Source organism: Callionymus lyra, chromosome 1, assembly GCF_982586985.1.
Source record: "Callionymus lyra chromosome 1, fCalLyr1.hap1.1, whole genome shotgun sequence".
NCBI lineage: Eukaryota > Metazoa > Chordata > Actinopteri > Syngnathiformes > Callionymidae > Callionymus > Callionymus lyra.
The window spans coordinates 3,045,251-3,073,183 of record NC_141818.1 but is presented as its reverse complement, the minus strand read 5'-3'; the positions used below and the strand labels follow the sequence as shown (position 1 = coordinate 3,073,183).

At 38.3% G+C, this 27,933-nt stretch overlaps 1 protein-coding gene across 3 annotated transcripts; it reads right to left on the bottom strand.

Annotated features, from left to right (window-relative positions):
- Positions 1–19: 19 nt before the first annotated feature.
- On the bottom strand, positions 20–27,608 carry itga2.2 (integrin, alpha 2 (CD49B, alpha 2 subunit of VLA-2 receptor), tandem duplicate 2). 3 transcript variants are annotated; one of them, XM_087788044.1, is made up of 31 exons: positions 26,851–26,987; positions 25,563–25,686; positions 23,522–23,700; positions 22,384–22,493; positions 22,099–22,184; positions 21,549–21,663; positions 20,810–20,937; positions 20,569–20,717; positions 19,352–19,502; positions 19,109–19,274; positions 17,587–17,663; positions 16,760–16,898; positions 12,147–12,292; positions 10,365–10,508; positions 10,093–10,296; positions 9,905–10,035; positions 9,670–9,833; positions 8,312–8,463; positions 8,134–8,244; positions 7,958–8,043; positions 6,539–6,680; positions 6,396–6,479; positions 6,255–6,331; positions 5,093–5,176; positions 4,926–5,028; positions 3,637–3,747; positions 3,472–3,582; positions 2,662–2,775; positions 2,504–2,593; positions 1,358–1,474; positions 20–1,294 (listed from the first exon to the last, which is right to left on the bottom strand). In XM_087788044.1, exons 3-31 carry the CDS (start codon positions 23,623–23,625, stop codon positions 1,208–1,210), a joined length of 3,483 nt encoding a protein of 1,160 aa, XP_087644170.1. In that variant the 5' UTR covers positions 23,626–23,700; positions 25,563–25,686; positions 26,851–26,987; the 3' UTR covers positions 20–1,207. The 3 variants fall into 3 exon arrangements, with proteins under 3 accessions (XP_087644170.1, XP_087644169.1, XP_087644168.1); XM_087788043.1 differs by lacking the exons at positions 23,522–23,700; positions 26,851–26,987 and adding an exon at positions 27,534–27,608; XM_087788042.1 differs by lacking the exons at positions 23,522–23,700; positions 26,851–26,987 and adding an exon at positions 27,534–27,608 and having other exon boundaries at positions 7,958–8,244.
- Positions 27,609–27,933: the final 325 nt, after the last annotated feature.

The following is a 27,933-nucleotide window of genomic DNA, read 5'->3' as shown; positions in this document are numbered from 1 at the left end:
CTTAAAACTACAAAACCCATTTTTTTAAATTGAAAAACATTTTATTTATGTTACATATGTACAGCACACACAGTAGAAACACACAATACAGACAATGATTTGTTTGTCTTTAAGGAAATGGAAATAAAAAGAACCCTGAGTTCAGTGTCTGTTTTTTTTTTTTTAAATCATTTTTTCTACTAAAAATTGCAAACGGTCCGAGGAACGTGAAATCTTTGTTTCTCATCAAAGTGTTGGTCAGTAGAGTTGTTGGATTTTAAACACAAAATAAACTCTTTATATAAATAACTGCTTTGAAAAAAAAGTGTTGTTGTTAGTTCCAGTCTGTTGCTAGCGAGCTAATAGCACGAGGCTAATGCTAATGTTTTGTTAGCACCGCGCCGAGAAGTCGAGTCCGTTTAGATGTTGAGTTTGAAGCTACAGAGATGAAGACGGAAACTCATGATGATGACGATGATGATGATGATGATGATGATGATGATGATGATGATGATGGAAACTCATGATGATGATGACGATGGAGAATGAAAAGGTTTTTATCACTAAACATGTGGCTAGCATGACGTTCGCGATGTGGCTAACAGGGATGCTAACGTTCTGTTAGCACCGCACTGAGAAGTCGAGTCCGTTTAGATGTTGAGTTTGAAGCTACAGAGATGAAGATGGAAACTCATGATGATGATGATGATGATGATGATGATGATGATGATGATGACGATGATGATGACGATGATGATGATGACGATGATGATGGAAACTCAACATGATGATGACGATGGAGAATGAACACGTTTTTATGACTAAACATGTGCCTCGCATGACGCTAGCGCTCTGGCTAACAGGGATGCTAACGTCATGTGTGGTAAACACGGACGTACGTGTGAGTTTACTTTGGCATCACGACACACGAGTATTAAACCGGAGTACTCAGAGGAAACCAATAGGAAGCAGAATTGAACCTGCAACCATCTTCCCGTGACCTATAGCAAACGCTCCCTCCCAGTGAGGCGTTCAGGAGCCTCATAACTCTGACCTCTGACCTTTGAACCCTGAAGAGGAAGCACATCAAAACACACACACAAACACAACCAGGCTACGACACACGGACACACAACTTGTGTTCCTCACGGGGAGTTGAGCAGCGACAGAAGGATTCAAGCTTCAGAAACAGCGAGTGTCCGTCACCAAGGAGGGGTCAAAGGTGGCCTCACAGGACGCCATCCTCGTCGTCGTCGTTGGGACTGTGTCCGTCCTCCTTCAGCAGCTGCTTGTACTTCCTCTTGAAGAAGCCGAACTGAAGGTGAGAGTTGAAGGTCACGCCACGGTTTCGAGGGGTCGTCGTCTCCCGGAGACTCACCTTCCACAGGAGCCCCACGGCCAGAGCCAGCAGAGCCAGACCCCCGATCACGCTGCCCACGATCACCCCGACCGGCACGTCCGCCGTCTCCCCCGGCTTACTGATGGTCAGCGCCACCTGCAGGGACCACAGAGGATGGACGCAGAGACAAGACAGGAAAGAATTGTTTTTATTATTAAAATAATGAAGGATACTTCCTGCTACGCTAGTACATTTTTAAATTTTTTATTTAATTCTTAGTGTATTATTTATTAAATGATAAATAAATATATATATTTATATTTTATATATTATATATTTAAAAATAAAGTAATTTAATGTAATGCAGTTGAAAATCAAGGGGGCAAAAAAGAAAATCATGAGTTAAAAAACAATCACAATCAAAACACCTGAATTCAATAGTAACCAAATTTAATTACAATGTTGATGTATTACTTTTTGTGTAACCAAGAAGTCATTTAAATGTCAAATTAATTCTATAAAAATATTAATAAAAAATATAAAATTATGTAAATAAAATCTTTTTATCACCTGAATTCAAAAAGAACAAAAGTATTATTTTATACACAGATCAAAAAAGAAAAAATACAATATAATAACAATTTTGATCAAAAATGTTGGCGTATCAAAGAGGTATTTAAATTAATATCTATGGAAATAAAAAAAGAAAAAAACAATGATCAGTAATAATAAATTATGATGATTGACCTTTTCTTTAAAAAACGAAATACTTGATCTATTTAATATAATAACAATTTCCATTGAATATTTTGGGGTGTGTTGAAGTAGGCCCTAAAATATTAAATAAAATATTCTCTTTTTTTTTTTAAAGAAGGAAAAATAGCAATAGAATGTATTATAATCAGTAATAATTCAATATTATTAATTATCAAAAGAAAAATCTAAACATTTTAAATAATCTAAATAAGAGAGAATTATTTATTCTTTATAATAAAAAACGAAATAGAATTAAAAATAGAAAAGAAAAATCTGATTTATTGGATTCAGTAAAAAACATTTTGACTATATATTGTAAAATAAACGCATGTTCAGATAATTCCGTTCAATCAAATTTCATTTCAAAGTCTGCAAAAACTACAAAATAATATATTTTTTTGATAAACAATAACTTCAAATAAAAAGTACCGGCAGCTGATCGAGGCCCACGATGAGTAGATCCGGGTCGGAGGTCTTGACCTGGATGTTGCCGGTGAGCTCTGTGGTCTGATACGTGGCCTGTGATTGAAACCATGACGATCAACATCTACGATCTTCTGCTCGGACGTATAGAAGTTCGTTCTCACGGTGATGAAGGTTCCGCTCCAGATCCTGGTCTTGACCTTGACGTAGTAGTCGCTCTTCACGTCGGCGTCCTTCAGCAGACACTTGATCTTCTCACACTCGCTGTTGCTGCAGTCCTGGTGGAGCGATACTCACAGTTCAGTCGCGGTGTTCCACAGGGGTCCCTACTTGGACCGCTCGTGTGGAGGTTTATCAGTGCCTTTGGGATATTGTTTAGTTTGTTGTTTATTTAAATAAGCATTGTTTTTTTTAATAATTACATTTAATCACTTCTACATTGAAAGGTTGCTTTTGTTTTCTACTAAATAATTAATTTAAATAATTTGTATAATCAAAGGTTGAATTATTTTTTCCTTTATTTTGAAGTGTACTTTCATACAAGTACTTTTTTTTGTAATATTTGAAAAATGAATGCATATTTGGCGACACAGAGTTTCATATCCTTTTTCCAAGAATTCATTTTTTTTTAAATTCCATATTTTTTAATTTGTAACCTTTTAAATTCAATATAAAATATTGGTATAGTAATACTAATTTATACTAATATAGCAATAATAATACTTTAGACAATAAAAGAGTATTTTCCCTCAAATTTTATATATATATATTTTTTATTATTATTGTAAACAAATATCAAACTGTCAAAAAAAAAAGTCCATTTTTAAAATAGACGATTTTATCGTTTTATATAGAAAAATTTAATTCAAATAAAACAATTCAAATGCTTAAGAAAAACACCATTTCATTATAAATAGTGTCAAAAAGTGAAACGTTAAATTCAACCATTTACTCAACGACTCAAAAACACTCACCAGTTTCTCGTAACCTCGCAGACTTTCCTTGGAAAAGGAAACTTTGTTGCTTTTCTTTCCGATCTTCAGCGGATCCACGAGTCGACTGGAGTCGCAGCTGATGGATCCTCCCTGTTGGAAACACTCACGTCAGGCGTCGCCAGGTCTTCAGTCACGAGGACTCACGGCTTGTGTGTCCACGCTGGTCACGTAGAGGATCTGGTTTCCTCCCTTCGTGGTCAAGGGCAGGTCGATGGTCACGTACAGGAGGGTGACAGGAAACAGTCCGGTTGAAACCTGTGGAGCCACGGAAGGTTGTTTTTGGCTCCCTCTTGAGTTAGAACAGTGTAAATGCAACAGTGTCGCCTCATGTACTTGTCGATGAAACTAAAACTGGTGTCAAAAAATACTCTCAGTCCTCAAGATGGAAATTAATGCAACCACCGTCTCCAACCGTTTGGTGGTCGTGTGGTGAAGAACAACTTGTCAAAATGAGATAAAATCTCGGAAAATATGAACAAAAGTCCAAATTAAAGATTTTTTTCGTTCTTTAACCCTTGTGATATCTCAGGGTCAAGGTGACCCAAAGGCCCGAAAACAAATGTGTTTGTGGTATCCCTTGTGTTGTCTCAGGGTCAAGGTGAACGACCTCCCTGGCTTCCAGAAAACACAAGGGTTAAGAAACACTAAAAGTGTTTGTGAAATAATATATTGTTTCACTACCAAAGAAAATAAATTACTGTTGTTAAAGTATTTAAACAAACTATTTTGATATATAGTAATTATAGGTTTAAGATTCAATAAATTAATTTTTTACAAAGGTTGATGTATTTATTATTCGTCTGTATTTCAGCCAAATTATCTATTAATTCTTAAGGAACCAATCAATTAATAATTATATAATAATAAGAGATTATTTGATACATTTCTCAATATTCAATAGCACTGAATCGATTTTTTAAATTTATTATTATTATACGTTTTAATTTGGCTTTAAAATAATATTTTATTGATATCATAGTTTATATGGATTATATTTAAATTTTACATTTAAAACTGACATGAAAATAATCACGGCATTTTTGTTTTTGCGATTACATTTCCATCCACTAGATGGTGGCAGTCATTACGTCCTCGCTAGTTTAAGAAGCAATGAAGTCACCTGAGGACGAGAGGATACAGCGACTCCAGCAGCTTTTAAAGCTGATGTTTGGACATATTTTGGTTTGAAAACAAATGAAAGCAGTTACGACTTCGTCAAGAGTCACGTGGTCTTTAAATTATGCAACACCAGAGTCAAGTACTGGACAATACTACACATATATCCTTGTTACTACACTATCACGATATATCGTTTTATTATCATATAGTTGACCCTGTAATTCTTGTCAACCCTTGTACACAGTATTATATACATCATATAAATACGTATTATTTAGAATTATTTGCAAAGACGGGATGAAATGATCTTTGACCTTGACAGTGAAGTTGAATTCTGGTCCGATGTCGTCGAACGTCTTCAGCTCCGTCGCGACAGGAAGTTCAGACTCCGCCACGTAGAAGTTGATGTTCGACTGCCTGATGTAAACATAAGATGTCACTCAACTACCGACTCCAGTGTTTATCTCAACACAAGTACGACCTTGACAAGACGATGCCCACGTCGTACTGGACCGGGATGGACACGGTGACCTTGTTGTCCGAGGGTCTGTCTTCTGTCCCGTCACTGTGGAGGGAGCGAAGGTCGTGTGAAGGACGAGTGAAGGACGAGCGAAGGTCATGTGAAGGACGAGTGAAGGACGAGCGAAGGTCGTGTGAAGGTCGTGTGAAGGACGAGTGAAGGACGAGCGAAGGTCGTGTGAAGGACGAGTGAAGGATTAAATACGTTAAATATGTTTATTGGAGATAAAATGTGTAAAATGTCAAATTAATAAATGAATTTACAAATAGAGTTTAATAATTAAATTCCATTAATTTAACAAAGCCTTAAGCTTTTTAAAAATACAATATAAAAATGTTTTTACAATAATACTCAATTATTAAAAAGAAAAAAAAAGAAGTAATTGAATAATAAACTTTTTTTTTTAATAATTGAATAAACAATATTAATATTTTCTAAATGAATTGCATTCTTTTTTATTGTAAAGTTTGATTTAATTCCAACAATAAATGTTTTTATCACAATATTGATATACAATATTTTCTCATTTTGAGCCTTTTTAAATTGAATATATATTATATTATAAAAAACCAAGAGTTAAAATAAAGAAAATTCTCAATTAAATTAATAAAATGTAACATTTTAATACAAAAGTTATTGAATCAATAAACCTAAAAATAAATTAAATGATAACAACATGTTTTAAATTAAATGTTTATTCAAGCACTAAACTAATGTTTTAATTATTAAATAAAATAATTTGAGTATTGAAAGTTTGCAATATTTTATTCAATTATTTCTACATTAAAAGGATGAAGCTGTTTTTTATTTTTTAATAGTTGAATAAAAAATGTGAATATTTTCAAAATGAATGACATTTTTTAAAATGTAGAGTTTGATTTAATTCTGACGATTAAAAAACAATTTTTAACGTATAATATTTTTCAATTTGTAGAACAATTTAAATTAAATAAAACAAAAATAAATTTAGAAAATACATTTCCTTAATTATTAAGATATCAAATACTTAGTGTTCAAATTTTGAAATTCCTCAAATAAATCGTTCAAAAAATGTTTATATGCTTAAAAAAGTCAAAGTTTCAACGTTAAAAAATGTTAAATCCAAGCATTATTGTCGACTCACCTCTTGGCTTCAAACGTCACCTCCGTGTTCCTCTGCAGCTGCTCCAGGTTGAACTCGAAGTTCACGTGGAATTTCACCTGAGAAACAAACACCGTCGTGAAGGGAAGATCCACGGACACCGGGTCTCAGGTCAAAGGTCACCTGCTCGTCCTTCAACAGCGCCGGGGATCCAACGTGACACGTGACCAGCTGGGGTTGAGTCGCCGTACACTTCACGCCCTCCACCTGAAGATGGCGCTCCGGATGAGAGGAGACTTCCACCGGAGATGTGCAGCCGGACTCACCGCGGGGAAGACGGACGAGTAGAAGAGGTTGGTGGAGAAAGACATCAGCACTTGAGTGTTGTAGGCGTTTTCTTTCTTGTTCTTCACGTCCACCTCGAATGTCAGCTCGCGGTTGTTGGCGGCGACCAGGAGCGGCTGCGAGCTGTGGAGAGAACAATGGTCGTTGAGCGTCATGTGATCAATGGTCGTCGCGTTGAACGTCATGTGATCAATGGTCGTCCTTTTGAATGTCATGTGATCAATGGTCGTCCTATTGAACGTCATGTGATCAATGTTGGAGCAGAAAAAACAAGAAAATAGGAATAAAATCAAAAGATAATGTAAAAATACATAAATAATAGTTTTAAATCAACAAATATTTATTAAAAATCTCAATTAAAAAAAATCTAAAAATAAAAGACGTAAAGAATTGAACTTATAAATTAAAGTTTTAAGTAAAATAAACAAGTAATTATATTCTTATTAAAAGTATTACACATTTAATATAATAGAGAGTAAAATTTTATATCACATAAGAATCAAAATATATAAAAACAATTCAACGAATCAATGTATAATTTATACTTTTAGGACAAAGAAAATAAATATTTATATAACATTTAAGAAAGGATTCAAATATAATATGAATAAATAAATCAACTTTATTATATAAATCAACACAATTTTAAGTGACATTAAGTAGTACTTGTAATCTAATTTTATATATATAAAGTAATACTATTTATAATATAATATAAGTTTATCCAACTTCGATTTTTAGTGAGTATATATTATAGAATAATCTATAATTATTATAGAATAATCGAAATATATATATATATATATAAAGCCTACAAACTACATTCAAAATAATGATAAATATTTATTAAACTTTCAAGATTACACATCACACACACATAAACAAATATATTAAAGTGAAATTAATTAATTATTTAATATATTAAAATATATAAATAAATAAACCTATTAATTGTACTAGGGAAATAAATAAACATGTATTAAGAAGTAAGAATTAAAATATTTTATATATATATATAAATGAATCAACTAATTCATCAAAGTTAACCAAGATAATTAAATACTTATGAAAACATGTAAATAAATATATATTGAATATTTCTACAATTACAGTGTTTGTAACATTGACTTTAAAACACTTTATTTTAGTTTAATTCAGTGTAAAAAAAAAAAAGAGAAACTGAATAAAAGGATTTAAACTATTAAAATGTCGTTTTAAAAAAAGGTTTTTAACATGTTATAGTAAGTAAGTAAGGGTTAGTTATAGGATTGAAAGACAACATTAACTTGATGAGAGATTTAGGATTTATATGTGGTCTTATAATGAATAAATAATAAATAATACATTTAAATAATAGATAAATTAATGAAATTCAATCAATAAAAAAGGGCTTCACTCACCTGGAAGCTTTGGTTTGTGTGTCGACCTTGAGCACCAGGTCACTCAAACACACTTCATCTGAGCCGCAGTCTTTAGTGAAGGGGATCTGAGTCCAGACACAAGTGTGAGTCCAAGGTTCAAGTTCAGGAGATAAACCTTCTTCAGATACGAGAGATTTAAATAGAGATTTGCTCACAAAGAATTCCCAGGCGCTGGTGGAGAAGATGTCCAGGACAGGATTCATGTCCGGACGCTCCTGCTCGATCTCCACCTTCAGGCTCAGAGAGTCGACGAAGTTGTTGGTCTCCTGCGAGGACAACACGTTCAGATCCTTCCATGACATCACTTCCTGTCCTTTGAACACCAGGGGTCACCTGAACGTAGACCTCCAGGTCCAAGCAGAGACGGGAGGAGGAGATCTTGCCGTCTGCCGTCAGCTTGCGCTCGTTGCTGTTCTTGAAGATGCCTCTGGAGGTAAATCGTGAATCCTGGAGGTCGGCGTCCAGGTTCAGGGTGTAGGTGAAATCTGTCGGAGTCAGATGATGTCATCGTGTCACTCTTTACACAACAATATCATAAAATCGAATAGAAAATATTTTACATCAATGTTTAAAAAACAATGTTTACACGGAAATTCAAAAAGTAATTGAATCGACTAATTTAAATTATTAAATAATAACAATTTAAACATTCAAAAAAAGTATTTTTTTCCACTCAATTATTAATGAACCACAAATGTCAAAAACTTTGAATTCAATAAGTTGTGATTAGAAATCAATTAAAATCATGATTAATAATAATTCAAAACGTATTAGTAAAAGTGTTGTGACCTGCTTTAAGTAAAACTAAAGAGAATGACAGTTGTTAGAGGAGGTCAGAGGAGGTCAGGAGAGGTTAAAGGAGGCTAAAGGAGGTCAAAGGAGGCTAGAGGAGGTTGGAGGAGGTTAGAGGAGGTTAGAGGAGGCCAGAGGAGGTTAAAGGAGGTTAGAGGAGGTCAGAGGAGGTCAGGGGAGGTTGGAGGAGGTCAGAGGAGGTGGGAGGAGGTGGGAGGAGGTCAGAGGAGGTCAGAGGAGGTTGGAGGAGGTCGGAAGAGGTCGGAGGAGGTCAGAGGAGGTGGGAGGAGGTTAGAGGAGGTCAGAGGAGGTTGGAGGAGGTTAGAGGAGGTCGGAGGAGGTGGGAGGAGGTCAGAGGAGGTCAGAGGAGGTTGGAGGAGGTCAGAGGAGGTCAGAGGAGTTTCAGAGGAGGTTAGAGGAGGTCAGAGGAGGTTGGAGGAGGTCGGAGGAAGTCAGAGGAGGTTAGAGGAGGTTAGAGGAGGTCAGAGGAGGTTGGAGGAGGTCGGAGGAAGTCAGAGGAGGTTGGAGGAGGTCGGAGGAAGTCAGAGGAGGTCAGAGGAAGTCAGACGAGGTTAGAGGAGGTCAGAGGAGGTTGGAGGAGGTCAGAGGAGGTTAGAGGAGGTTGGAGGAGGTTGGAGGAGGTCAGAGGATGTTGGAGGAGGTTGAAGGAGGTTGAAGGAGGTCGGAGGAAGTCGGAGGAGGTTAGAGGAGGTCAGAGGAGGTCGGAGGAGGTTGGAGGAGGTCGGAGGAAGTCAGAGGAGGTTAGAGGAGGTCAGAGGAGGTTGGAGGAGGTCGGAGGAAGTCAGAGGAGGTTGGAGGAGGTTAGAGGAGGTCGGAGGAAGTCAGAGGAGGTCAGAGGAGGTGGGAGGAGGTCAGAGGAGGTTGGAGGAGGTTGTTACCGAAGGCTGCCGTGGGGACTTTAGGTCTGAACGTTGCGGAGAAGCAGAGGTTGGTGTTAAAACACGGGACTTTTCGTCCGTTCAAGTCACAGGGTTTGTTGAAGATGTTGATCTTGTTCGGCGTGAAGGAGGCGCTCGCTCCCACAGACGCGACGTGTCGAGACCTGGCAGAAGGTTCCAAGGCGTTAGAAAGACATTTCCGATAATGTTGCGCAACAGCAGGATTTCAACTCGCCACAGCTGCACCACGTCTCCGTACGCGCCCACCGACACGTCGGGAAGTGAGTCTCCGTTCAGGTCTGTGTTGCTGTCCAGGGATCTCCCGAAATACTGGATCTTGGGCTTCATGTCGGAGCCCAGGATTCTCTGGAAGAGGCCGCGTTGAGACAAACTGCCGACTCAGCACTTTTAGCGCCGTCGTACCTGTGAGAACTTCTTGTTCAAACTCTTCTTCTTGCCGTTATATATGTAGACGACGCCTTGTTGCTGGTCCTCCAGTGGCGCTCCGACCACCACGTCGTCGTATCCGTCCAAGTTGAGGTCGGGAGCGGCGGCGATGGACGTCCCGAAGCGAGCGTTCTCGCGAGGCTCGGGACCCTCGAGGAACCCCTGCTCGTTCAGGATGCCCTGCGGACGGACACGCGGAACGTTCTTGAGCCCGGCTGACAACAGACGCTGCTGGCGCTCGCCGTTACCTTGGTGACGGAGAAGAGGTAGACGCGACCTTGTTCCCTCTTCTGCGAGCTCATGAACATGGGAGCTCCGACCAGCAGCAGGTCCGTCACGCCGTTGTTGTCCACGTCCAGAGAACACATGACGCTGCCGAAGTACGACCCGATCTGTGGACACACAAGTAAGTAAGTAAGTAAGTCATTTTTATTTATATATCGCTTTTCCAGACCAGGGTCACAAAGCGCTTAAAACAATCAAAGCAATATTCAATAAAGTATATACTTTAAAGGTCAAGATAACACTGAGAACACAACAGGAGTTCCAGAAAATCAAGGAAAAGCCTGAACAAATAAAAAGTCTTAAGATGTTTCTTGAAGGAGTCAGTAGATCATCAAACACAGAGATGGTTCCAAAGCTTAGGAGCAACAGTCTGGAAGGATTTCCCTCCTCTGGTCCTGAACCGTGTTCAGGAACCATCAGTAGATTCTGATCCACAGACCTCAGAGCCCGAGCTGGGGTGTATGTCTGGATCAGATCACTTATGGCAGGTCTGACCATGAATAGATTAGAATTTTAAAGTTGATCCTGAAAGAAACTGGCAGCCAGTGAAGAGTTTTAAGGATCAGGAGAAATGTGAGTTCTTCTACTAGAGCGGCTCAGAATTCTGGCTGCAGAGTTCTGACTCAACTGCAGGCGAGATGATGATACAAGCACTGATGCTCCGTTGTGTGAGACCACTTGATTGATGATTAATATAGTAATTCCAAAATTTAAAAAATACATTTTCATTTATTTTAAATAAAAAAGCCGTTTGAATTCAATATAAAAATCTTGGTATAATAGAGTCACCAGACAATACCAATAGAGCACTGAGCTACTTGATCGAACTCTCGGCCAATCATGGGACACAAAGACAATCATGTGACAATGATACTGTCTGGTGTCACTATTATACCTTAACATATATGTTAACATTAACATTTTTATATGGAATTTAAAAGTCAACAGATTAAAATAAGTTGGATTCAGAACATTCATTTTTTAATCATTAGAATAAGAAGATCAAACTCTATGTGTAAATAAACTAATTTATTTGGAAAATGATTGACAGATGTATTATAACTCCAGTGTGTCTCAAATAAAATAGCTGCACTTTTAATCCGGGTGTCAGACTTAACCCCCCTTAAGTGGCCAAACTAATTTTTATATTAGTCAAATTGACTTTAATAGTGTCTAATTCTCGTCAAAATTACCTCCAATCTCACGTTTACTATTCATTCTTGACATCCATAAATGCTGTTACTTATCTTATTAAAATTGTGTATTGTTTGTGATTGTTAAAGAGCTTTGTGACCCTGGTCTAGAAAGATCTTTACAAATAACCTTTACTTACTTATTTACTTAATCCCTGACATCAGAGTTGGAGTAAACAAAGAATCTGTGAATGTACGAGTACACCCTGAAGTCCGAACGGGACGAGATCAAATACACTTCCAGGGAATCCAGTGAGTCTTAAACTGACTTCAATAAACGTGTCCTAACTAGACCTGGTAAACTATTAACCACCTAAAGAAACACACAAGCCTTAACAAGACTAGTTGTCTCAGTGAACAATGGTGACGGTAACAAATATTTAGAAAACTACACTTGGAGAACTAGGAAGTCAGAAAAAGTCAGAAAACAGACTTGAAAACTGGGTGTCGACTTTGGGGGAAAACAGACTGAACTAGACTTTCAAAAAGTATGAAAAATACTCAAGGATATGAACCATTGTCATCGGTCATGTGACCTCCTCTTCCACGCACCTGTTTCCCTCGCTCCGAGTCTATCACCGACAACTGCTTGCGTGAGTTTAAGGTGTAGACGATGACTTGACCCGAGTGGTTGGAGCGAGGAGCGCCGGCCACGAAGTACTCCGTGTACCCGTCAGTCAGAGTAGTGACGGAGTAACCTGGATTGGAAGAATTTACATCACTTAATGACCATGGTCATGGTCACGTAAAGGTCATGTTAAGGTCACATCACGATCACGTCATGGTCACGACATGATCACGCCATCCTTACGTCATGTTTACATCATGGTCACGACATGATCACGTCATCGTTACGTCATGTTTACATCATGGTCACGACATGATCACGGCATCCTTACGTCATGTTTACATCATGGTCACGACATGATCACGGCATCCTTACGTCATGTTTACATCATGGTCACGACATGATCACGTCATCGTTACGTCATGTTTACATCATGGTCACGACATGATCACGTCATCGTTACGTCATGGTCACGTCATGGTCACGACATGATCACGTCATGATCACGTCATCGTTACGTCATGTTTACATCATGGTCACGACATGATCACGCCATCCTTACGTAATGTTACTCCATGGTCACGACATGATCACGTCATCGTTACGTCATGGTCACGTCATGGTCACGACATGATCACGTCATGATCACGTCATCGTTACGTCATGTTTACATCATGGTCACGACATGATCACGTCATCGTTACGTCATGGTCACGTCATGGTCACGACATGGTCACGTCATGATCACGTCATCGTTACGTCATGTTTACATCATGGTCACGACATGATCACGTCATCTTTACGTCATGGTCACGTCATGGTCACGACATGGTCACGTCATGATCACGTCATCGTTACGTCATGTTTACATCATGGTCACGACATGATCACGTCATCGTTACGTCATGTTTACATCATGGTCACGTCATGATCACGTCATCGTTACGTCATGTTTACATCATGGTCACGACATGATCACGTCATCTTTACGTCATGGTCACGTCATGGTCACGACATGATCACGTCATGATCACGTCATCGTTACGTCATGTTTACATCATGGTCACGACATGATCACGTCATCGTTACGTCATGTTTACATCATGGTCACGACATGATCACGTCATCGTTACGTCATGTTTACATCATGGTCACGACATGATCACGTCATCGTTACGTCATGTTTACATCATGGTCACGACATGATCACGTCATCGTTACGTCATGTTTACATCATGGTCACGACATGATCACGTCATCGTTACGTCATGTTTACATCATGGTCACGACATGATCACGTCATCGTTACGTCATGTTTACATCATGGTCACGACATGATCACGGCATCCTTACGTCATGTTTACATCATGGTCACGACATGATCACGTCATCGTTACGTCATGTTTACATCATGGTCACGACATGATCACGTCATCGTTACGTCATGGTCACGTCATGGTCACGACATGATCACGTCATGATCACGTCATCGTTACGTCATGTTTACATCATGGTCACGACATGATCACGTCATCGTTACGTCATGGTCACGTCATGGTCACGACATGGTCACGTCATGATCACGTCATCGTTACGTCATGTTTACATCATGGTCACGACATGATCACGTCATCGTTACGTCATGTTTACATCATGATCACGACATGATCACGTCATCGTTACGTCATGTTTACATCATGGTCACGACATGATCACGTCATCGTTACGTCATGTTTACATCATGGTCACGACATGATCACGTCATCGTTACGTCATGTTTACATCATGGTCACGACATGATCACGTCATCGTTACGTCATGTTTACATCATGGTCACGACATGATCACGGCATCCTTACGTCATGTTTACATCATGGTCACGACATGATCACGTCATCGTTACGTCATGTTTACATCATGGTCACGACATGATCACGTCATCGTTACGTCATGGTCACGTCATGGTCACGACATGATCACGTCATGATCACGTCATCGTTACGTCATGTTTACATCATGGTCACGACATGATCACGTCATCGTTACGTCATGGTCACGTCATGGTCACGACATGATCACGTCATGATCACGTCATCGTTACGTCATGTTTACATCATGGTCACGACATGATCACGTCATCGTTACGTCATGTTTACATCATGGTCACGTCATGATCACGTCATCGTTACGTCATGTTTACATCATGGTCACGACATGATCACATCATCGTTACGTCATGGTCACGTCATGGTCACGACATGATCACGTCATCGTTACGTCATGTTTACATCATGGTCACGACATGATCACGTCATCGTTACGTCATGTTTACATCATGGTCACGACATGATCACGTCATCGTTACGTCATGTTTACATCATGGTCACGACATGATCACGTCATCGTTACGTCATGTTTACATCATGGTCACGACATGATCACGTCATCGTTACGTCATGTTTACATCATGGTCACGACATGATCACGTCATCGTTACGTCATGGTCACGTCATGGTCACGACATGATCACGTCATGATCACGTCATCGTTACGTCATGTTTACATCATGGTCACGACATGATCACGTCATCGTTACGTCATGGTCACGTCATGGTCACGACATGGTCACGTCATGATCACGTCATCGTTACGTCATGTTTACATCATGGTCACGACATGATCACGTCATCGTTACGTCATGTTTACATCATGATCACGACATGATCACGTCATCGTTACGTCATGTTTACATCATGGTCACGACATGATCACGTCATCGTTACGTCATGTTTACATCATGGTCACGACATGATCACGTCATCGTTACGTCATGTTTACATCATGGTCACGACATGATCACGTCATCGTTACGTCATGTTTACATCATGGTCACGACATGATCACGGCATCCTTACGTCATGTTTACATCATGGTCACGACATGATCACGTCATCGTTACGTCATGTTTACATCATGGTCACGACATGATCACGTCATCGTTACGTCATGGTCACGTCATGGTCACGACATGATCACGTCATGATCACGTCATCGTTACGTCATGTTTACATCATGGTCACGACATGATCACGTCATCGTTACGTCATGGTCACGTCATGGTCACGACATGATCACGTCATGATCACGTCATCGTTACGTCATGTTTACATCATGGTCACGACATGATCACGTCATCGTTACGTCATGTTTACATCATGGTCACGTCATGATCACGTCATCGTTACGTCATGTTTACATCATGGTCACGACATGATCACATCATCGTTACGTCATGGTCACGTCATGGTCACGACATGGTCACGTCATGATCACGTCATCGTTACGTCATGTTTACATCATGGTCACGACATGATCACGTCATCGTTACGTCATGTTTACATCATGGTCACGACATGATCACGTCATCGTTACGTCATGTTTACATCATGGTCACGACATGATCACGTCATCGTTACGTCATGTTTACATCATGGTCACGACATGATCACGTCATCGTTACGTCATGTTTACATCATGGTCACGACATGATCACGTCATCGTTACGTCATGTTTACATCATGGTCACGACATGATCAAGGCATCCTTACGTCATGTTTACATCATGGTCACGACATGATCACGTCATCGTTACGTCATGTTTACATCATGGTCACGACATGATCACGTCATCGTTACGTCATGTTTATATCATGGTCACGACATGATCACGTCATCGTTACGTCATGATAACGTCATGATCACATTATGATCAAATCACGTGACCATGATCTAAACATGACGTAAGGATGCCGTGTTCATGTTCTAGTCATGGTCACGACATGATCATGGCATCCTTACGTCATGATCTAGTCATGGTCACAACATGATCACGCCATCCTTACGTCATGGTCACGTCATGGTCACGACATGATCACGCCATCCTTACGTCATGTTTACATCATGGTCACGACATGATCACGGCATCCTTACGTCATGTTTACATCATGGTCACGACATGATCATGGCATCCTTACGGCATGATCACATCATGGTCACGTCATGTTTACATCATGGTCACGTCATGTTTACATCATGGTTACGTCATGTTTACATCATGGTTACGTCATGGTTACATCATGGTTACGTCATGTTTACATCATGGTTACGTCATGGTTACGTCATGGTTACGTCAGAGTCACGTCATGGTCACGTCATGATCACGTCATGGTTACGACATGATCACGTCATGGTCACGTCATGATCACGTCATGGTTACGTCATGGTTACGACATGATCACGTCATGGTAACGTCATGATCACGTCATGGTTACGTCATGGTTACGTCATGGTTACGACATGGTTACGACATGATCACGTCATGGTCACGTCATGATCACGTCATGGTTACATCATGGTTACGACATGATCACGTCATGGTAACGTCATGATCACGTCATGGTTACGTCATGGTTACGACATGATCACGTCATGGTAACGTCATGATCACGTCATGGTTACGTCATGGTTACGTCATGATCACGTCATGGTCACGTCATGATCTAGTCATGGTCAGAGCCTCTCAGGAAAGGTAGACCACCTAAAAGCGAACTGTCGTTTTTGTCCTGCAGCGTCCCCTCAAAGGCCGAGAAGGGAAGGATGTCAGACTTGGAGCCGGACTGATGGACGACGGTGCCGCTCCAGGCGTAAGCTCCCACGGCTCCCAGCATCATCATGCCCTGAAGTCAGCGACACAGTATATCAGTGTCATCACCATATTTTCAATTTAACATATTAAAATAATCAAACTTGTTTTTTAAATGAATGGTTTTAGAATGAGTTTGATTTTCAGATTCCAATAATTCATTTAAAAAATATATGAATTTGTTATATTTTAATTTGTATCTATTTAAATAAAAAGATGTAAAACCTTAAATAATATTACAATGTTGGTATAGTAGTAACACCAGACAATATAATTGCTTTGGAATGATGACAAATAGTGCTTCTATGTCGTCACATGATCGTCTTCTTGACACACAATTGGCTGAAAGTTTGATCTACTAGCTCGGTGCTCTATTGGTATCGTCTGGTGACTCTATTATGCCAACATATTTTTACTGAATTAAAATCGCTACAAATAATACATATTTAATTTTGGATTCTTCGAAAAGGAATATCAAAGTCTATGTGTAAAAAAACTACAACAATTATTCATTTTAAAAATCTCCTATTTTAAATTCATTATTATACGAAACAAAATTGTTTAAATTAAATTGTTAAAAAAACAAACACAACAACATTCAAAATAAAAAGTTTCAACATATATATTTCCATACAATCAACACTTAAAAACATCAGAAAGTGTGAAAATAAAAGGTAGATTCTATAGGAAAATCCGTCAGAAGGTAAAGAACCTCTACAGACCCGTTTGCTGGAGTAGTGAGCGCTGAATCCCACTTGAGCCATTTCCATGTTGAAGTTCTGTCCACCTTTGCCAGTTCCTGCAGGAGATACAAGGTCAATCCAAGTACCTCGCCGTGATTGAGTCGATATAAACGTGACTCACGTCAGTAGAAGAAGAGCCAAGAGCGAAACACAAGAAGACAGTCGGACCAAAGACAAGACAGAACAAGATAAGACTGAGCGAGACTTCAGAAGAAAAAAACAAGTCAAGACTATTGAAGTAAATGTGTGACTCTGGATATAATTGTCAAACACTGAATCTTTGAGAAATCTGACTTTGAATTTGAAAAACACTTGAATTTCATGCATGAAAAAAAATCAGTTTAAATTTCAGCTTGTGAAAAGAAATTAAAAAATTAAAAAAAAAAAAATTCAGTTTAAAAAAAATGTAATGTAAAAAATAAATAATATAAAAAATGAGTAGATAGTGATAAAGATAAGGAGATGAACGATTTCGATGATTATACAGAGACTTTTAATAACTGCAAAACTGAAATTGAAGGAAAGACAAGGAAAGACACAGTGGACAAGACAACACACAAAATAAGACAGACAACTTCAAGACACGTTCAAGAACGGGACAGTTCTATTCAACGTCAGATGGTTAAGGAATAAAGATAATCTAATGATCTAAATCTATATCATTTATATAGATTTGATTATAACGTTAAGATGGAACAGATTTATAAAATAAAATAAGACTCGCCTGCAATTTATACAAAACTCTGCAGCAAGAATTCTGAGCCGCTCTAGTAGAAGAACTCACATTTCTCTGATCCTTAAAACTCTTCACTGGCTGCCAGTTTCTTTCAGGATCAACTTTAAAATTCTGGTTCTTACTTTCAGATCTATTCATGGTCAGACCTTCCAGAAACATCTGATGACATTTTTATTTGTGCTTTTTATCAACTTTTCTTGGGGTTGCTTTGTTTTTCTCCATGTTGTCCGGACCTTTTAAAGTATATATTTTAACTGTGTATTGTTTTGTTGTTTAAGCACTTTGTGACCCTCGTGTAGAAAGATCTTAAATAATTAATTAATTAATAATAATTACTTAATGACTCACTTAAGATTTGACAAAAATGACCCAAAATTCACAGTGAAACCCTATAAAAATATATCAAACATGAAACAACAAAAAAAAAAAGCCAATCGACCTCCATTTGACTTTGAGACTTAAAACAAGACATACAAAAACACAAAAAACGTAACTATTAACACAAAAAAGCGTCACACAACACGGGGACAGACGAGACAAGACAAAAGCAGAAGATAAAACGACCAAGTAAGTCAGAATAATAAAGACAAAGGAAAAGATCCAAGAGAAGACACACAGAGGTGAGCGTGCCTCAAAATACATCAGCACAAACATCTCCTGAACATGAGGGATGAATCAGTGTGTTTTGCAGGATCTTCGGCATCATCTGGACGTGCGAGGACATGTTCTCCATGATTACAAGTTGCTCCGGAACATTCAGCTCACCCTCGATGTTGAAGATGCGGCTCCCCAGCGTGCCGGCGATGGTGGACAGCGCAGCCTCCTCCGACACGTTGAAGAAGAACTTCTCGGCCGGCGAGCTGGCGATGGCCTTGATTTCTTTGATCAGGTTTGTGGTGTCTTGGTTTTCCCTGTTGTAGGAGCCCAGCACCTGGAGCAGAGAGACACGCCTCTGAAGGTTCTGAAGGTTCCGCAGACTCGCTCCACGCTCCCCTCCCGTCGACTTACGGCGATACCGAAGCGAGTGATTCCTTTCTTTTCACATTCGGCGATGACGTCCACTCGGGAGGCTTCGTCGTGCGACTCTCCGTCGGTGACCACCACCATCACCTTGGCAGCATCGGGTCGCGTCCCGCTGGACGAATGAAACCCCCACTGACTGGAGCAGGAGAGAAAATATCAATACACTTCAATCTCGCAGCATTTTTTTCTACTTTTATTACACGTCTTTCATAGTTTAAATTTCATTGATGTGTGTAAATAATAGTCTCATTCAACTTTAACTTTAACTTGCAAATGTTCACAGTATTTGTTAATTTTTCTGTTACCATTTAACTTCCAGCCACTAGATGGCAGCAGTCATAACGTCCGCAATCAACAATTAAATACTGTGAGATCCCTGTGATGACTGAGGACGAGAGGATACAGTGACTCCAGCAGCTTTTTAAGCTGATGTTTGGCCATATTTCGGTTTGAAAACAAATGAAATCAGTTACGACTTTGTCAAGAGTCGTGTGGTCTGTAAATACTACAACACCAGAGTCAAGTACTACACAATACTACACATATACTGTATACTTGTTCTTACAGTATCACAATACAAATTGTTGACCCGTATCACCTCGAGTATCAGATCGTCAGATTCTTTCAAATACACTCTCTCATGAGAGAATGAATGTTTTTAAGTAAGTACTAAAGGTTATTTGTAAAGCATCTTTCTAGAGCAGGGTCACAACGGCTCGAACTATTTAGAGGAATTCAAAAATGTAAAAATATCTACAAATTCAAAAACTCTTAAAGGTCAAGACAACATTGAGAGAATCACAAGAGTCCCAGAAAATCACAGAAAAGCACAAATAAAGATGTCTTCAGATGTTTCTTGAAGGAGTCAGTAGATCATCAAACACAGAGATGGTTCCAAAGCTTAGGAGCAACAGTCTGGAAGGATTTCTCTCCTCTGGTCCTGAAGCGTGTTCAGGATCCATCAGTAGATTCTGATCCACAGACCTCAGAGCCCGAACTATGTGAGTTCTTCTACTAGAGCGGCTCAGAATTCATGCTGCAGAGTTTTGTATTAACTGCAGGCGAGACAGATCCTTCTTGTTTAAGATGAAATGATGAATTTGTTTATCAAAAACATTGTTTAAAGATAATTGATTTATCTCATCAATAAAGTCATTTTGATCAATGTGATGACATGAGTTTTATTTGAGTGTCACTCTCACCTGGCGTATCTGATGGCCTGGAAGGTGTTGGTGGAGTGGCCGTACTTCTGGGTGATTTTAGGGATCGCCTCCAACATCTGCTCTTTGGTTCTGTACTCGTTCAGTCGGAACTCAAACTTGGAGTCGACGGAGTACTGGATCACACTGACCTGGGTGAGGAAGAACAGGTGCTTCCTGTTGTTAGTGTACTTCAGTAGTGCAGGTATCTGGAGTTTGACAGGTAAAATAAGGTACACGGTACCTGGGTGCTTTCAGGGCCGATGTCCAGGGATAGTATAAGTTTATACAAGAAGTTGTTCATGGGCTCCCAGGGATAGATGCTGTTGGATCCATCCAGGACTATGACGATGTCCATCTGTCCTCCACACGCTGGACACGATGGCAGTAGAAATTAAACATACGCATTAAAACTGGGTAGTAATATTAACTTAAGTGGGATTTATGTGAGAAAATAGTGGAGAGCCATCAGAAAAGTGAATGTTTAAAAAAAAATTAGTTTAACATAAAAATGTTGGTGTAATAGGTCCAACATCTTTCTATTGAATTTAAAAGGCTATGAATAAAGAAATATTAAGTTTTGAATATGCACTTTTGATTTATTAAAATATCAAACTTTATGTGTAAAAAAATGTTGTTGTTATTTCTAAGCATTGAATTAAAAAAAAAAAATTAAAGATGATTTACATTTTATAACATATATATTATTATTACTAAATGTTTTCTTATATTTGTTATTGTTGTGTTAAATTGTGCGTATTCAACGCACTTTTTAATTCTTTAGTAAGAATTAGAATTTCCGTGAAAATAAAATAATAATAAAACAAAGCGAATACATTTTTGGGTTAAAAAAAACAAACAAACCTTTGTCTTACAAAACAATGTTGAGCAGAATAAATAACTTTTGCTGCGATGAAGGATGAGGAAACACCTCCCTGGCTCGGAACAATAGTCTTCAAGAGAGAAGGAAGAAAGAGGCTCACTCTGGACGGCAGGAGCGAAGGCCGGCTGAGGCTGGAACAGAGGACTCATCTTGGTACAGACTCCCGGGTAGTAGTCCTGAGATCCACAATGCTGGGACCACAGTGGTCCACATGTCTGGAGAGACGAGACGTTTGTTCGTTTGTCGCTCTAACACTAGAGTAAATAGTAAGTAAGTAAGTAGGTAATTTATATTTATATAGCGCTTTTCCAGACCAGGGTCACAAAGCGCTTAAACGAAATTTCAATAAAGTATATACTTTAAAGGTCAAGATAAACTGATAACACAACAGGAGTTCCAGAAAATCAAGGAAAAGCCTGAACAAATAAAAACGTGGTGTCAAACAACACTTTGGGGTTTTTCTTATTTGCTGCTACCAGTTTTCTGATGTAATCAGATCTAGCAGTTTCCACCATCTCATTGTAAGAAGACATCAGATCCATGAGGTGAAGTCTGAGCACCTCAAAAATGATTATTCATTCATAAACATGTTGAAATGATGACGTGTTTTGGCTCAGCTCTTTCTTCACAACGATCCGTGGACAACGTACCATCAGTCCGGTCGGCGTCCGGGTCAGAGTCAAACCCAGACACATGTTGTCTTTCACGTTCTTGACGTCTGGAATATTCACTGAATCTGCGGGAAAAACAACAACATCCAATTTGTTCTTCCTCTTGTTTAACTCTTGTGTTATCTCAGGGTCAAGGTTACCCAGATGTCGTTTACCTTGACCCTGAGACAAAACAAGGGATGCCACAAACACATTTCTTTTTGGGGCCTTCGGGTCACCTTGACCTTGAGATAACACAAGGGTTCAAATGTGTGGACAACATACCTGGAAGGTTGAGTTTGATGCAGGTGTTCCTGGCCCCAGAAACAGGACATTTATAGACGTCACCTTTCCGGTTCTGTTTGTAGCCGCTCCACGGAGCCCCGACCAGCAGCCTGGAATTTAACATTTCAAATGTATTTATTATTAACTATTGAAATGTTACATTTAAAAACAAATAATAACTTAATACTTTATATATTGATTTTTTTAATAACGGTATTAAAAAAAATCAATTTCATATAAAAATGTTGGTATAATAGGTCCAAAATTTTATATTGAATTTAAAACAAATAAATAAAACTATGCATGAACAAATATTAAGTTAAGAATATGCACTTATTTAGTTAATTTAAGTTAATTATTAGAATATCAAACTTTGTGTAACATTTTTTTTTTTTAATTTTGATTTCGATTTATTTCCTTATTTAAAAAAAACTTTCAAGGTAGAAATTGTTGAATTCAGTTAAAAAAAGCCAATTAAAAAAAATAATAATTCAATGCTTGAAACATAAACAAAATTTCACATAGAGTTTAGTATTTTAATTCCAGTAACTCACTTTTTTTTTTAATTCCTAGCCTTGTAAATGAAATTAAAAAAATATCAAAAGTATATTCAATTATTAAAAGATTTAACTAAAAACACAAATTTCAACATTTGAAAACCCAGATTCTCTCTGTTCTGATTGAAATGCTGAGGTGTTTCCACTTCAACTCAAGAGGCTTTTATTTTGAAAGGAGACAGATAAGCAATATCTCTGACAGTTACCAAAGTTTGACCTGATTCACATCCATCCCTCAACATGATGACCTACGTTTATTAACCAACAACAGGAAGTGTGACGCAAGAGTGAGTCGGAGACACTTGGTCTCAGACTGTGAGTCAAGAGTAGCTAAACCTCAGATCAGTGGTTACTGATTAGCTGGAAGTTCAAGTGAGGAGGTTACGAAACGTCTACGAGGAAATAGATTCTCAAGAAATTGTTTGTTTAAGAGTTGAACGTGTTCTAAGGGTCTTGAACGTTTCATCCTCCACGTGTATGGCTTCTCTTCGCTGCTGCGCTCATCACAAGTAACACAAATATAACTTACATTTGAAGCACTTTAATAAATAAATGTAGCACTTTTCTAAAACTTTTTAAACCTGGACTGGAGTGAGAGGAACCACTTGCAGCTGAACACCTCAAAAACCAAGGAGCTGGTCTTGGATTTCGGGAGGTCCAGGACAAAGCCACGTCCAGTGTCCATCAGAGGCGACGAGGTGGAGATAGTGGACAACTATAAGTACCTCGGTGTGTGGATGGACAGTAAACTGGACTGGTCCTGCAACACAGACCATGTGTATAAGAAGGTTCAGAGTAGTACTTTCTGAGGAGGCTTCGTTCATTTAACATCTGCAAGAAGCTCCTCTGCATGTTCTACCAGTCTGTGGTGGCCAGTGTCCTGTTCTATGCTGTGGTGTGTTGGGGTGGAAATGTGTCCAAGAGGAGTGTCAACAGGTTGGACAGGTTGATCAGGAGGGCTGGTTCTGTGGTTGGAATGAAGCTGGACTCACTGGTGACAGTTGCTGAGAGGAGATCATTGAACAAACTACTGTCCATCATGGACGATGACAGTCATCCTCTCAGCACTGTCATCAGTGAGCAGAGAAGCAGAATGAGTGCACGAATGCTCCTACCCAGGTGCAAAACAAATAGACTCAGGGACTCATTCATCCCTCGGGCTATTAAATTGTACAATTCTGAGTTCGGGGGCAGGAGTGGAGTGAGAGTATCTGGATGTTCTGTTCCATGTTAGTCTTTGTATCTTTGTCTTTGTTGTTTTTCTTTCCTTGACCTATGTTCTTTGTCTTTGTCTTTAGACTTAGATTGTGTCATCTTGTTCTTCCTCTTTATGTTCTTCTTATTTTATTTTTTATGTATTATTTTTTATTGTTTATGAAAAATTGCTGGCTATTGTAAAAAAACAATTTCCCAAAGGAGACCTCCTGAGGGATCAATAAAGTTTTACCTTACCTTACCTTACCTAACACTCGTCTAAGACTTTACTGACACATTACAAATACTTTATACGTAATACTTGCCAATACTTAACTCATACTATACTAATAATTAACTAACACATACTTATATTATTATTATTAGGGTACTAACATTTGACTTTAGAGTTTAACTAAAACTTTACAAATTCTTAATTCATACTTTACTAATATAAACACTAATTTACTATATAAACTTAACTTACACTTTACTAAAACATAACAAACCCACTTCTTTTTAATACTTACTTTACTTATTATTTACCAATACTTGACTAATACTTTACTAAGACTTTACCAATACTTTACTCAACACTTAACTAATACTTTACTAAACACTTTACAAATACTTTACCAGCACTTTACTAATACTTTCCCAAGACTTTATTAATACTTTACTAAACACTTTACCAGCACTTTAATAATACTTTACCAAGACTTTACGAATACTTTATCAAGACTTTACTAATACTTTACTCAACACTTAACTAATACTTTACTAAACACTTTACAAATACTTTACCAGCACTTTACTAATACTTTACCAAGACTTTATTAATACTTTACTAAACACTTTACCAGCACCTTACTAATACTTTACCAAGACTTTACGAATACTTTATCAAGACTTTACTAATACTTTACTAATACTTTACTCAACACTCTACTACTTACTCATAGTTTACTAACATCTTACTTAACAGTTTACTAATACTTTTCTGATATGTTATGAGCACTTTATCAATAAAGTTTATTTATCTATTAAACAACTTATTATTATAACACTTTACTAACACTTTTCTAATACTAAACCTATTATTTTACCCATTTAATCCATGATTGTATAAACATAATTAACTTTTTATACTTAATTAATTATAAGCTCAAACATTGCTAACATTTTATCAACACTTTACAAACGCATTACTAAAACTTTTCTGAACATCTAAATGTTCTTGATCTGTGCGTGTGGAGGAACCACCTGAGCTGATACTATCATGTTGGGTAGTATCATTAGTTATGATAAGGAGGTCATGACCCTGCCGTGAACAAGGGTTAAGACATGCCTAGTTAAATAGGTTTTGTAAACTACACTAAGCGAGCACATGAAGAGCATCATCATGGCGTCGTTCGAAGCGTCTCCTACCATTTCCCCTCGTGATTGGAAGCTTGTTGGACGGTGTAGCCGAACTCCTCGGCGGCCGGACCGCTGAAGATCTTGGCTCCCGACGTGCCGACGTTGAAGCAGCTGCCGAGCCAGAGTGTGTCGGCTGGAGGCAGAGAGAAGCTTCGTCACTTGATGGTTCGATTCCCTCAATAATGCAAACGTAACAAAGGCCCGTTCAGTTTGTGACGCAAACGTTCCTGTTTCCTATTTTCTTCATTTATTTGTTTTTCAATCGTTTTCTGTTATAATATGGAATTTCGTGCTGTATTGTTTCGCTGCGAGCGGTGAGTAGATGTTAAATTAACTTTTTTATTTGCAATTTGTGCAGTTTTATTGCACATAATCGTCCAAACAAAGTGGATCTCGGACAAAGAAGAGATTCTATTCTAAACATGTGGCTTCACTGAACAAGAAAACATCCTTATTTCTGATCACACGTTGTTGTATCGTGGTTTTAGAATAGAACTAAGAGTGTTTTCTTCCTCAATAAACACGAAGATATCTTATATATGTATGTATTGAGATTCCTTAAAAAATAAAATAAAAAATTTAAGAAACATAAACAAAGAGCATTCTTAAATAATCTTGATGTTTTTCTTTTATTTTGTAAAGGTTTATTGATGAATTTTACAGAGTTTTACTATCGTCATCGGTCAAAACACTGTATATAATAGTTAATAAAGGCTCATAAATGGGTGATCTTCTCTCAAGGATGTTCGGTCCCATGTGAAACCCATAGATAAAAAACACCAGTCATTTAGGAAAAGGCTGTGGGTTTAACGTCTGATAAACAAACTTTGTGGTTTGTGAAGTGTGAGATCTTTAGCACGAATACAAAACAAACAACTGTTCATGTATTTTCGATCTTCTCGTTTTATTTGTTTGGATAAAATACAGTCAAAATGATATTAGACAAGCTGAGGGTCTGACCGTAGATTTGCAGAATAAAGTGTACGAAGACACAAATTGTAACATATATAAGTAAGTAAGTAATTTTTATTTGTATAGCACTTTTCCAGACCAGGGTCACAAAGCGCTTAAACGATCAAAACAATACTCAATAAAGTATATACTTTAAAGGTCAAGATAATACTGAGAACACAACAGGAGTTCCAGAAAATCAAGGAAAAGCCTGAACAAATAAAAACGTCTAATTGTGTGTTAAACTTCAACTTCTGACTCAAATGCCTTTTATTTTACACTAAAGTATTGCAAAGGTGTATTTTATACGTCATGTCGTAGTAAAGTTAGGACTTAAAAGAAGTACCTTATCTTGCTTACTATCAACCAAACACATCAATTCGTGGAGAAACTTGAGTCACCACTAGTTTCCTGTGACGAAAAAAAGATATTTTAAACAAGTTTCTAAAGAAGCTAATATTAAACCAGACAAGTTCTCAGTAACTTCCCTCTGAGTCGATGGCTGTTGAAGTTTCATCACTTTGAGTCACAAACACTCGAAAAATTCCCAAAAACTTTTCCTGCCGGGATCGGAGAGCGTCTGCCCGCGACAAGTCCACACGCCCCTCCGGAGCCCCCAGGACATGGAATTTGTTCATCGCGGTGCAGGACTCACAAGCCCGGGCAGGCACGGCTGCACTAGAAACTAAAGCTCGCCTGGTACTGCAGGGACATGGAATGTGAGGGTTCTGGACTCAGGAGACCTGACCCAGCGGCCGCGCCTGTTCACTGACGGTGCTCACGGTTCAATATGGTAGAAATAATGCCATTTTTTTTTAATACTGACAATAAATAATGCAGCTTTTTGATTAATACACACACAAAAAACACGTTTAATACATTTTATCAACGTTTAAAGTAGAAAAAAAACTACCACGGCGGCGTTTTTTTAAATGGACGTATTATTACGTAATAATAATGCGCCTCAAACTACGACAAACTTCGTGATGTTTTGAGTTTTTAACGGAGTGACTGAGGAAGTGAACTCACATAACGCCAGGAGGGTGAAGACCAAGTTCCTCCAGAGAAGCTCCATCGTTATTTCCAACAAACACACAAGTGATGGTTTTTCAGAAGCTGCACTTGTTTCACTGGCGGCTCGTGACGTCACCGGTGATGTAGCGCCCTCGCCGCTACCATACATGGAGTTCCGCTTACCTGCGCGACCGTCGTAAAATCATTTAGTTTACAATAATAAAATATAAATACTTCTTTATGAATGAACACAAATAATTAAAACTCTTGCGTTATAAAAAAAAAGAAAAAAAAAGATGTTAGCATTAGCTTATTTAGCTCATAATATAATTGAGTAATTTTTGCTCAATTATAAACAATGTTGATGGATAAAGTTTAGCAAATTGTGTGTCCATGTGTTGATAACATATAATTC